At 46.9% G+C, this 13,607-nt stretch overlaps 1 protein-coding gene across 1 annotated transcript in view; it reads right to left on the bottom strand.

The window, feature by feature from the left end:
- Nucleotides 1–351: 351 nt before the first annotated feature.
- The window catches only part of sapcd2 (suppressor APC domain containing 2), a 29,745-nt gene continuing 16,489 nt past the window's right edge, over nt 352–13,607 (bottom strand). Inside the window, exons 5-7 of the mRNA XM_087998575.1 lie at nt 7,101–7,202; nt 3,319–3,444; nt 352–1,164 (exon numbers count right to left, since the gene is read on the bottom strand). Of these exons, the coding sequence (XP_087854701.1) occupies nt 1,036–1,164; nt 3,319–3,444; nt 7,101–7,202 (357 nt within the window). The 3' untranslated portion in view covers nt 352–1,035. The remainder of the gene's footprint in view (nt 1,165–3,318; nt 3,445–7,100; nt 7,203–13,607) is intronic.

Below are 13,607 nucleotides of genomic sequence, written 5' to 3'. Positions count from 1 at the left end.
GGTGGTGTGAGGGGAAAGGAGGAGATTAGTTCATGGAGGGGGTGCTCAGTTCAATAGTAACTCAAGAGTTAAAGCAAGGCTTTAATCCTCAACTGTTAAACTGAAGTAAGTTCGAACCTCTGGAATTGTGTAAGATACAGGTTCCGTTTCAGTGTGCTACAGCCACAGGGGGAAACATTGATTAGAATTTTCAATGGTAGGGAGAATTCCCTGGGAGTTTGCTGTGCTGGGAATCCTGCTTTATATCGACCCACAGCTCCTGTTTAATTCGGAAACAACTCTCTGGCCATGGAAATATCCAGATCCACGGATTCCACTTTGAAAGTTCCACACAGACACCAGCACCAGTGGAAAAGTCACTTTATTAAAAAAAAAAGAGAACACAGGCGCCCTCTCCAACAGAGAGAACGCTGGAGGATTTGTTCAGTACCTTTTTCAGGTCGTACCAACTGTAATAAAACGTAAACTCAAACTCAGGGTGGGGGTGGGGAGGGGAGTGTGCTGAGACTGTGCTCTCATCTCCTGCCAAGCCCCTGTACTCAGAGTGTGTGAGACAGAGACAGACAATAGTGTTCGAAAGACATCTTGAATCACAGCAAAAGTAAACAATGTGTGGGGTTCACACGGACACAGAGGGAGTTCAATATGACCTGTCCACCCAAGACTGAGACACTGTATAGGGTTTAGCGTTGCTGGTCTGTTACACGAGTGAGGTTAGGAAAACGCTAACTGTCTGTAAAGTGCTACCTGCTGCCAGACAGGTTCTGAACGCGAACACAGACACTGACACACACACACACACACACACACACACACACACGGACACAGACACACACACGGACACAGACACACACACGGACACAGACACACACACACACACGGACACAGACACACACACGGACACAGACAGAGCTGGAGTGAGGGGTTTCAGGTGCTGCTGGAGTGGTCAGGGCAGGCAGCTGGTGGGTGACAAGGAAATCTCTGCTCTGGCAGGATGGAAGAGGCCTGTCTCAGTTCGACATTGCTGGCTGTCGGTCAGATGAAAGTGGAGTCGAGCTGGCTGTTCTCGTGATGGCTTTGGGAGCGAGCGGTGAAAAGCTGCTTGATCAGGGCCACCTTCTCCTGTTCCAACTGGGTAATCCGATCACTCTTTGCACTCACCTCCTGCAACAATACAATCACTCATTAGATCAGAGTGCCCCAGAGCCAGCAGCAACCCCTTCCCCAGGGTCAGACCCAGACCCCAGGCCACAATCCCAGCCAATCTGCACAACATCTCTCCACACCCCCTCAACCACTCTTAAACCACACTCCCTCCTTAACCAAACAATCCCACACCACACTCTCTCCTTAACCAAACAATCCCACACCACACTCCCTCCTTAACCAAACAATCCCACACCCACACTCTCTCCTTAACCAAACAATCCGACACCACACTCCCTCCTTAACCAAACAATCCCACACCACACTCCCTCCTTAACCTAACAATCCCACACCACACTCCCTCCTTAACCAAACAATCCCACACCACATTCCCTCCTTAACCAAACAATCCCACACCACATTTCCTCCTTAACCAAACAATCCCACACCACATTCCCTCCTTAACCAAACAATCCCACACCACATTCCCTCCTTAACCAAACAATCCCACACCACATTCCCTCCTTAACCAAACAATCCCACACCACATTCCCTCCTTAACCAAACAATCCCACACCACACTCCCTCCTTAACCAAACAATCCCACACCACATTCCCTCCTTAACCAAACAATCCCACACCACACTCCCTCCTTAACCAAACAATCCCACACCACATTCCCTCCTTAACCAAACAATCCCACACCACATTCCCTCCTTAACCTAACAATCCCACACCACACTCCCTCCTTAACCAAACAATCCCACACCACACTCCCTCTTTAACCAAACAATCCCACACGACGTTCCCTCCTTAACCTAACAATCCCACACCACACTCCCTCCTTAACCAAACAATCCCACACCACAATCCCTCCTTAACCAAACAATCCCATCCTTAACCAAACAATCCCACACCACATTCTCACTTTAACCCGGAGATAAATTGAGAGAGGAGCTGGACAATCATAGAACTGGAGGGTTACTATGGATAAATGTCTTCAGGACAGTTGATCCAACGTAATAATAATAAAGCCACGCTGCCTGTTCTTGATTACACTCCGCCTCTCCAACACAGATGATCTCTGTCCCTTAGAGCATGTTCCCTCACCAGGGTTAGACTGACCCGCCTGTAGTTTCCTGGATTGGCCTTTGCTGCCTTATGTTGTACAGAGCTCTGCTCCAGTGTCCAGTTCTGAGCCCAGCTCCTTGGGCAGGGTGCCCGTGCCCCTTCAGTAGAATGACACCAGGAGTAAAAGATTAAACTGGGTGCCCAGGTGACAGATGGGACTAGCATTCCCGGAACATGAGATTAAGGGGCGAGTTGATTAAAATGATTAAAAAGATCCAATTGGATTAATCCTATTGGAACAATTCTGGTCTCCTTCCTGTCGGAAAGATGTTGTGAAACTTGAAAGGGTTCAGAAAAGATTTACAAGGATGTTGCCAGGGTTGGAGGATCTGAGCTACAGGGAGAGGCTGAACAGGCTGGGGCTGTTTTCCCTGAAGCGTCGGAGGCTGAGGGGTGACCTTATAGAGGTTTACAAAATTATGAGGGGCGTGGATAGGATAAACAGGCAAAGTCTTTTCCCTGGGGTCAGGGAGTCCAGATCTCGAGGGCATAGGTTTAGGGTGAGAGGGGAAAGATATAAAAGAGACCTAAGGGGCAACATTTTCACGCAGAGTGTAGTACGTGTATGGAATGAGCTGTCAGAGGATGTGGTGGAGGCTGGTACAATTGAAAGATTTAAGAGGCATTTGGATGGGTATATGAATAGGAAGGGTTTGGAGGGATATGGGCTGGGTGCTGGCAGGTGGGACTAGATTGGGTTGGGATATCTGGTCGGCATGGACGGGTTGGACTATGCTGTACATCTCTATGACTCTAAAAGAGAGAGAAACCATTCCCTGTGATGGGACAATCCAGAATAAAGGGAAGGGGGATTGACTTGAAGCACATCCTCTCACCACAGAGGTATAGGAAATCCTGCACCTTCCCTCTCCCACCAAAACAGCTGGTGGCCCAGTGAGACTCTGAAGGATTGAGACTGAAGAATATTTGTCGAGTGAGGGATAAAGGGGAACAGAGTTACCACTCCAGTCAGCCATCATCAAACATCGCATGACGGGGCAGGTTGGAAGGGCTGAACGGCCTCACATTGCTGGTTCATACCTGGGTCAGCAGCCGGTTTTGCTCCTTCAGCATCGTGACCATCTGGAGATTATTCCCAGGGATGGGAATGTTACACGGAACTGGGAACTCACACCCATTCACCGCGTTGGAAGATTGGGACAGCATCTGTGGGTAAGGACAAGGCCAGCGTTACAAAGACATACAGGCAGACACAGACAAACGTTCCTCCCCCCCACCCACAGTGAGGCAGCGTAGCCCGTGACACTTCACCAGAACAAAAACAACGCAACCACACGCTCACACAAACTGAGCATTCACCCCACTCCCCCCCCCAATCACACTGACTGGAGGAAAGACGCAAAATAAACAAAAGCTAGAGATGGAAGCAAGACGATTCTTACCATCGACTGTTTCCTCAACACTGTCCCCATCAACCACTCTGACAGCAAGGATGGCATGTGGTTAGATACAGAGTAAACCTCCCTCTACACGGTCAGAGAGTCAAGCAACTAGCCCTTCAGTCCAACCAGTCCATGTCTGTCAAACTAAACTAGTCCCATTTTCCTGTGTTTAGTCCCTCTCCCTCTAAACCTTTCTTAACTGTGTACTAGTCCAAATGGCTTTTTAATTGTACCAGCCTCCATCACTTCCTCTGGCAGTTTGCTCCATACAGGCACCAGCTGGAAATGTGTTGCTGGAAAAGCGCAGCAGGTCAGGCAGCATCCAGGGAACAGGAGAATCGACGTTTCGGCCATAAGCCCTTCTTCAGGAATTCTGAGCTGAAGAAGGGCTTATGCCCGAAACGTCGATTCTCCTGTTCCCTGGATGCTGCCTGACCTGCTGCGCTTTTCCAGCAACACATTTCCAGCTCTGATCTCCAGCATCTGCAGACCTCACTTTCTCCATACAGGCACCACCCTCTGCGTGGAAAAGTTACCCCTTAGGTCCCTTTTATATCTTTCTCCTCTCAGCATAAACCCTCCAGTTCCGGACTCCCCCACCCTGAGGAAACGACCTTTGCCTATTTACCCTATCCACGCCCCTCATGATTTTATAAACCTCCATAACCTCAGCCTCCAACGATGATTAGATTAGATTAGGTTACTTACAGTGTGGAAACAGGCCCTTCGGCCCATCAAGTCCACATCGACCTGCCGAAGCACAACCCACCCATACCCCTACATTTACCCCTTACCTAACACTACGGGCAATTTAGCATGGCCAATTCACCTGGCCTGGACTGTGGGAGGAAACCGGAGCACCCGGAGGAAACCCACGCAGACACGGGGAGAACGTGCAAACTCCACACAGTCAGTCGCCTGAGGCGGGAATTGAACCCGGGTCTCTGGCGCTGTGAGGCAGCAGTGCTAACCACTGTGCCACCGAGCCGCCCCACTTGCTCAGTTTAAATGTTTTTTTTAAAACATTTGCACATCACTTTAAACCTGTCCCCTCTGGATCTTACTCTGATTACAGCAAGAACAACTTCTCCACTATCCAGCCCATTCATGATTCGGAAAACTTGTTAAATTGCCTCTCTGCCTTCTTCTGTCTTACAGAACCCAGTCCCAATATCTTCATTCCAACCACAGTACTGAAGTTTCTCAGACTTGGAACCATTCTCATAAACTGGTTGTCCATTCTCTCTGAGGTGGTGCCCAGCTGAGGTCTCGTACACATTTCACATCTTGCTTTTGTACTCCATGTCCCTATTTAATAAATCTGACAAACCTATATAATTTATTAGCTACTCTCTCCACTCAATGACTTACGCACAGATACACCCAGTTCCCTCTGCTCTTACACCCCTTCATTATCCAGTAGTATCCTTCAGTAGCCAATGTTGTCTTTTTTTTTACATTTACCCCTTACCTAACACTATGGGCAATTTAGCATGGCCAATTCACCTGACCTGCACATCTTTTGGACTGTGGGAGGAAACCGGAGCACCCGGAGGAAACCCACGCAGACACGGGGAGAATGTGCAAACTCCACACAGACAGTCATCTGAGGCGGGAATTGAACCCGGGTCTCTGGCGCTGAGAGGCCCGGGTCTCATACCACTCATTATCGCACATCTCTCTGTGTTGAAACTCATCTGCCACCATCCACCCACTTACATTAGATTACCTACAGCGTGGAAACAGGCCCTTCAGCTCAACAAGTCCACACTGACCCTCTGAAGAGTAACCTACATAGAACCATTCTGCTACCCGATATTTACCCTGACTACTGCACCTAACACTATGGGCGATTTAGCATGGCCAATTCACCTGGCCTGCATATCCTGTGGAATGTGGGAGGAGACCGGAGCTCCCAGAGGAAACCCACGCAGACACGGGGAGAATGTGCAAACTCCTCACAAATAGTCGCCCGAGGCTGGAATCGAACCCAGGTCCCTGGCACTGTGAGGCAGCAGTGCTAACCACTGAGCCACAGTGCCACCCTTAGAATCACACAGTACCCACACAGTGTGAAAACTGGCTATTCAGTCCATCAAGTCCACACAGACTCTCTGAACAGCATCCCACCCAGACCTACCCCCCCCCCAATTCCTATCCCTGTAACCCTGTTATTCCCACAGCCAACCCAACCCAACCTCCACATCTTTGGGCTGTGGGAGGAAACCGGAGCACCCAGAGGGAACCCCACAGACTATTGCCCAAGGTTGGGATTAAAGCCGGGTCCCTGGCACTGTGAGGCAACAACAATGCTCACCACTGAGCCACCCACCTTGTCCATATCCTTCTGGATGGAGCTCTACACTGTCCTGCTTGCAGTTTACAATTGAGTGTTATCTGCAGACTTTGAAACTGTCCCCTGCACACCAACAGATATCAGGAAAAGCAAGGATCCTAAAATGGGGAACTCCACCACCAACTGTCCTCCAGCCCAGAAAGTCACCCATTTCTCTGTTCCCTATCATCCAGCTGGTTTTGGATCCACATTGTCCTTTTTCTTCCACAAACGATCATTTCCTTCTCAACTCCAACGTGCGACACAGTACAGAACAGCTTTTGGCAATCTGTGGACATAATCTCACTGACTTCGCCCTCATCGGCCCTTTCCATAACACCTTCCGAGAAAACTCTCAGCAGGTCTGCGAGACACAACTCTCCCTTTTCCAAATCAGAGCTGCCTCTCCAGACTCAGCACGCAAGTTTTCCACCTGACCTGGAATCAAGGGTTAGGGGGAATACACCGGAAAACGAGGAATGTCGGATCAGACGTGATCCTGTTGAATGGTGGGGCAGGTCAAGGGGCTAGTCATCTTCCCATTTCTGACGGTCTTTCCATTTCTAGCCTGTATAGTCATCTTGAGGAGTTTCCCCAGTGCTGAAGTTAAACTGTAATTGCTGGGTCAAACTTTACAAGCGTTTTTGAACTTTGTAATGGAGGTTGACAATTTAGGGCACGTCCCGGTGAATTTATACCTCAGCCTGTTCCTGCAGGAAGCTCTACGGAGTCAGATGAACAAAATGGCGAAAGCTGCGTCCAATAGCTTACACTGATGGAGACGTCAGCACCAGTGTGATGCCCAGCGCAGTCAAATAGTTAACCACTCAACAACCTGGCTGACAAAGGACAGGCTGTGGAACATAGACTCCCATTCACTTCAGCATCCGTGAGAAGGAAGGATAGGTTGAGGGAAAAGCTACAGGTTTGGTTACGACACACACAGGGGGTTGGTGGGGGTTCAGATCAGACCATTCAGAGGCAGATAGTACAACACTGACCCAGGTAATAAGGAGAAGGGAGATTGAGGTAACAGGAGAGAAGTGAGTGAGCTGGAGGCAGAGGATCGAGTCACCACAGCTGACCTTGGCAGAGCAGGAGGTGAGGTCAGCAAGACAGTGCCTGACTGCCTGCAGTTTGGTCAGGAGGTGGTCCATCCGGACTGAGTGGCCTTCCGCTGCGTTGGCCTACAGGGGGCAAGAAGAAAGAACAATCACGCGTCTGTGTTACTGTCCTCAATTTGGGCCGAGAACGTCAGCCCCTCAATGCACAAAGTAACACATGCACACCACCATGAAAACCCAGCACAGACTCTCCCACAGAGAACAAACACTAAAAATCCCCCACTGTCAGGCAATAACCCCAGGCTAGATCCCACACTGTGCTCCCAAACCTCTGTTAAACTGAGGGGAAAGCTCCCCCTTCTCTATTAAACAGAGGAAAATTTCTTCTAGACTGTCCCCATCAAACACACCTGAGACTGGTACTGCACAGGAGTTAGATACAGAGTAAAGCTTCCTCTACTCTTAAACTGAAAGTGTAAAGCATCCGCTACACTGTTCCCAACAAACATTCTCAGGACAGGGACAGCTCAGGGTTATGTACAGAGTAAAACTCCCTCTGCATAGTCCCCAACAAACACTCCCAGGGCAGGGACAGCATGGGGTTAGATACTGAGTTAAGCTCCCTCTACACTGTCCACATCAGACACTCCCAGGGACAGAGACAGCACGGGGTTAGATACAGAGCAGATTGCCTCTACACTGTCCCCCCCATCAAACTCTCCCAGGATAATCGTGGAGGATATTCTAAATCATGTTTCCAGTCCAAGGAGGGATCCAGCTGGATCTGGTTCTGAGCATTGAGGTGGGTCAAGTGTCTGTCTGGAAACATATAGGGGATAGTGATGAAAGTCTGAGGCTTCAATCGGCTACAAGGAGCACCCCAGAACAAATTTAAATTGGACGCAGACAGATCTGTCTCAGGGAAACTGGCATCAAAGATTGGCTCGTGAAAGAGCAGGAGTCTCGAGAGGAGATGGTGGCAAGGTGCATTCCCCTGAAGGGAAAAGGTAGCACCAACTACACCCAAGCTCCGCCGAAGACGGAGGGGTGAAGCAGTAACGGGCACGAGGGACAGATGGCAGGCGGAGAACAAAAAGGAGAACCAGTTCTGTTCTGGAAAAGTCACAGGATGTGTGGAAATGGGACAAAAAGAAGTGAGAAGCAGAGTGAGAGCATGAGAAGAAACTGGCAGCTAAGAAAATAAGAATGTAAGAGTTTCTATAGGCATGGAAATATTAAAAAGAGGCTGATTAGGGAACAAAAAGGGTGATTTAGACATGGAGATGGGAGCATGGTGGAGTTACTAAATGAGTAATTTGCACACCAGGGAAGAAAATACTATAAAGTTCACAGTGACAGAGACCGAAGGGGCACCTTTTTCACACAGAGGGTGGTACGCGTATGGAATGAGCTGCCAGAGGAAGTGGTGGAGGCTGGTACAATTACAGCATTTAAGAGGCATTTGGATGGGTATATGAATAGGAAGGGTTTGGAGGGATATGGGCCGGGTGCTGGCAGGTGGGACTAGATTGGGTTGGGATATCTGGTCGGCATGGACGGGTTGGACCGAAGGGTCTGTTTCCATGCTGTACATCTCTATGACACAGGGGGGTGTTATTAATTTTTAGCCTATTCCGTGTAATAATTTAAGACATTAGAGGGGGCGCAGAATGGATTCATGGGAATGCTTCTAGGAATGAGGATTTACTAACGATCAGTTGGAGAAGCTAGGACTGTTTTCCTTGGGCTGAGAAGTGATGCAGTCAAGGAGTTCAATATCATGATAGGTCTGGACAGAGGGAGAAATGATTCCCTTTGGCAATCAAGAATCTATCTGCTTCTGCCACAAAAATATTTAATTCACTGCCTTTTGGAGAAAGGAAAAAAAAAATCTCATCTCAGTTTTAAATGGATGCCCTTTTGTTTTAAAATTATGACACCTAGTTCCAGGCTTAACCACATCCTTTCCACACCCACCCGGTCAAATCCCCTCAGGATCTTATAATATTTCAATTAAGTCACCTCTGAGGTTGTCCAAAGATGTGCCGGTTAGGTGGATTGGCCAGATCTGCTGCGCTTTTCCAGCACTACTCTAATCTAAACTCATCACAAATTGCACATAGTGCCCACGGATGTACTGGCTAGATGGGTTAGCCACGGGAAACACAGGGTTACAGGGATAAGGTAAGGTCTGGGTGGGATGCTCTTAGGAGGGGTGGTATGGATTCGATGGACTGAATGGCTTGCTTCCACACTGTAGGGATTCCATGATTCTTCTAAACCCCCGAGGATCCAGGCCTAACCTGTCCAATCTTTCCTCATAAGGCAATCTGTTCATTCTCGGTGTTAGTCCAGTAAACCTTTTCTGAACTGCTCCCAATACATTAACATCTTTCTTTCAATACGGTGACCAATACTGTACATAGTACTCCTGCTGTTTCACCAATGCCCTGTACCACTGAAGCATAACCTTCCTCTTTATGAATTCAATTCTACTCACAATAAACAATAAGATCCTATTAACTTTCCTGAGTACTTGCTGTGATTCATGCTCCAGAACACCCAGATTTCTTGGTGTATCTTTGAGCCAAGCAACCAGTCACCATTTACCAAACCTGCTTCTTTGGTCATTCTCTGAGAAAATGGACAATTTCACAGCTCCCCATACTGTAGTCCATTGTCCAGATCTTTGACCTACCTCGTGCCCTCCTCACAATGTACTTTCCAACTTGTCTTTTTGTCATCAGTGAATTTAACGAACATCCTTTCATCCCAGTCATTAATATAAATTGTAAAGAGCTCAGACCCCAGCACCAACCTCTTTGGCACACCACTCATAACATCCTTCAACCTGAAAAAGACCCATTTCTTCCTAATCTCTGCTCCCGATAGGCAGCCAGTTTTTATCCCTGCCAACATTCTAAACCGGTCACAGCCTCTGGGTGTAGTTCTGGGCACCATAAAGGAATGGAAAGGAACTGGGAGAAATGCTGGTCACATCAGTGAGGTAGTAATCCAGAGATCCAGGTTAACGCTTTGAGTACAGGGGTCTGAATCCCACCGCAGTAGCTGGGGGAAATTTAAACTCAATCATTTTTTCAAAGTCTCGGACTAAAATCTGATCTCACCAATGTCACTGATTGTAAATATTCTGGATCAGTGGTGCTGGAAGAGCACAGCAATTCAGGCAGCATCCGACAAGCAGCAAAATCGACGTTTCGGGCAAAAGCCCTTCATCATATCTCGTACATGGGATCGAATCAAAATGGTTGACTGAATCAGAGGTAGTAAATGAGTCAGAGTCAGGAAAGTGGGAAGGTTTTTAATTGGCAGAATGTGACTGGTTAAGTCCCTCAAGGCTCAGTGCCTCAACTATTTACTGTATCGCTGAGCAAGGGAGGTCATGGGTCAAGATGACACAAATCCCAGGGTTTGTCAATGACCCAGGTGAGCAGTACTGGGGATGGAGGCATAACATTACAAAGAGGTGGTGACAGATTACGTGGATGGACAAAACTGTGGCAGAGAGTTCAATATTGCTAAATGTTAGATCATTCACTTTGGGATAGAATCAGGGGCTTTCAAAATGAAAAACTGGAAACAGAGGTGATCCAGAGATTCTGGGTACGGACAGTACAGTTTTCAAAAGAATTCCTGGAATGCTGGCATTTCCACAGAGAGGGTAGTAGTAGTTTGGACCTGGGTTTCTGCAAATGGTAGTTGTTGTTTGAACATGGAGTTTGATCAGATTATCATCATCTGCAGGCAGGTAGGAAGAGGCAGGTCAGAGGTTAGCCTGGATCTGACTGAAGGGTGGGACAAAACCCAAGAGGCAGAGTGGCCTCCTCCTGTTCCCGTGATATTCCACTCGGAACAAGAGGACACACAGAGGTTGGGGGTGGGGCGTCACTTCTCTCTTGAAAGGCTGAGCAAATGAAGAAATTTAACATTGCGATAGGTGTTGGCTCAATAGGCACAAAGCAAAAAGTGCTTCTGCTAATAAAGGAAGAGCAAAACCAGAGACCAATAATATTCACACCAAGAAACTCGAGACAGGAACTCTGGAGTAAGGCCTTTACCCAGAGAGTGATGAGGATGTGGAACTCAGTGATGGAAGTGAACAGGATTGATACATCCGCAGTGAAAGTGGGAGTGGTACATCAGGGAAGAAGGGAAACAGAATTACACAGGGAAAAGTGAGATAGGAAAGGTGGGAGGAGGGCTGAGTGGAACAGTCTGGATAGGCTGAGAGCTTGTTTCTGTGGTACTCTGATGTAATCAGACATTTCTCTTAATTTATGAAGGAGCTGGTGATTTTGCATCAAGCCTCAATATACCTAATATTTGACCTTCTGAAATAATTTTCAGTTGTTTAAAACTGACTTACTCAAAATTGGTGAACCGTGACCACACTGACTAGAAATAATCACTTTTTGCGATCAGTCCATTCTCACAAATCAAACTGCGCTCAAGTGATTTCCCAGAATACTGTTCAAAACAATACTGTCATTTAAAATCCTTTCTAAAAAGCTGCTGAGTTGGTTCAAAGTCAGCATTGGTTCATGACAGACATTGCATTTGAAGATCTGCAAATGAACTGGAGTGGAATCTTGATGGGAAAACCACTCGCTTGTTTCAACTAATAAAGTGGGGAGTGCCGGGGTGGGGGGGGGGGGGGAACAAAGTCAGAAAGTGAGCAGCAGGTTGAGGTTAATAGGATAAACAGGCAAGGCCAGTCTAATGACCATGGGGAGGGAAGGAATCAGAAAAGTTTAAAGCGTCAATGAAAAGTTGGAGTAAATGATACTGTGTTGAGGCTCTGTGTTATCTGGGATTAATAAAAAAAGGATGGAAAGTGTAGTGCACGAGAAAGTATTAAATGAGAAAGACGAATCAGTGTTTAAAAGCCTTGTACCCAAATACACACTGTATTCGGAATAAAGTTTAGGAGCTGACGGCATAAATAGAGACAAATGGTGGGGATTACTGAAACGTAGCTACAGGGAGAGCAGGACTGGGGTTAAATGCTCAGATTCCAAAAGGATAGACAAGAAGGAGCAGGAAGTGGTATTGCGTCATTGCTTAAGGATGTCATCAAGGCTGGATTGACAAATGGTATTGGCACTAGGGACCAAAATGTTGAATCAGTTTGGGTGGATACATAAAGAAAGGGAAGAAGCCCTTCGGGAGGAGTAATTTAAAGGCTCCTGAATAGTACTTCCAAAGTAGGGCACAGTATAAACCAGGAAATAGTGAGGGCTTGTGACAAGGACCCAACTACAAGTATTGAACATGCATATTGACCGGTTTGATCAACTTGGCAGGGATAGACTAGAAGAAAGGTCCATAGAGTGCACGAGGGATTGTTTCTTAGAGCAACATATCTGAAACCAACCAGAGAACTGGCTACGCTAGATTTGTTATGATGTAACAAGAAAGGATTGCTAAATGATCTTGTAGTTTATAAAGACCCTCTTGGAAGGAATGACTATGACATGCTAGAGTGTAAAATTCAGATTGAAAGAGTGAAGATAGAGTGGCACACGAGATTTTTAGCATTAGACAAAGGTACAGACCAGAGGACTGGGGTAAAATATTAAAAGGGCACGACAGTGGCAAATGTTTAGAGAGGTAGGAATATAATTGAGGGGCATTTACAGAGAGGAAGAGGAATTGTCAATAAAGGTGAAAAATCATCCATGGCTTAACAAGGCAAAACTAGGACATATCATACCGCAAGACTTAACAGAGGATTGGGAGAACTTTAAACATCAGCAAAGTTACTAAAAACAAAATCAAAAGAGTGAAGCTGACGTACAAAAAGAAACTAGTAGAAAACATAAGCGCCGATCCCAAAGCTTCTATAAAAGTATATAAAATGGAAAAGAATCGTGAAAGTAAATGTTGGACCTTTAGAGAATGAAAATGGCGAGATAACAATGGGAAATAATGGCAGAGGTACAAAACCAATATTGTGTCTCTGTTTTCTTCCCAAAAACTGCTGAGGAACTTGGTGAAATTACTACAACTAGGGAGAAGGTATTAAATAAACTCATGGGATTAAAGACAGACAAGTCCCCAGGATGTGATGGCTGGCACCCTAGAGTATTAAAGGGGGTGGTAGCAGAGATAGTGGATGCATTATTGCATGAAAAGGTACCAGCGAATTGGAAACAAACTATTATGATACCCTTATTCAAAAAAGGAGACAGGCAAAAAACAGGAAAGACTGATCCAAAAGGTAAGATCCAGGAGATTACGGGTAGAATATTGGCTTGGATAGAGGATTGACAGAAAGCAGAGGGTCAGGAATAAATGGGATCTTCTCTGGGTGGCGAAACGTAACCGATAGGGTGCTGCAGAGTTCAGATCTCAGACGTCAAATATTTACAATCTAAATCAATGGTCTGCAAGCAGGGACAGCGTGTAGCATAGCAAAATTCGCAGACGGTTTGGGGTGGGAAAGGAGGCTTTGAAAAGGAGTTAAAAGAGTTTACAGATGGACATTGATAGGATCGGAGTACGGAC

The sequence above is a fragment of the Chiloscyllium plagiosum genome, unplaced genomic scaffold (genome assembly GCF_037043375.1).
Source record: "Chiloscyllium plagiosum isolate Xiang-an unplaced genomic scaffold, Cpla_swu_hap1 HiC_scaffold_21, whole genome shotgun sequence".
Lineage (NCBI taxonomy): Eukaryota > Metazoa > Chordata > Chondrichthyes > Orectolobiformes > Hemiscylliidae > Chiloscyllium > Chiloscyllium plagiosum.
The sequence above is the reverse complement of the archived record's forward strand: the minus strand, read 5'-3'. Positions and strand labels throughout refer to the sequence as shown.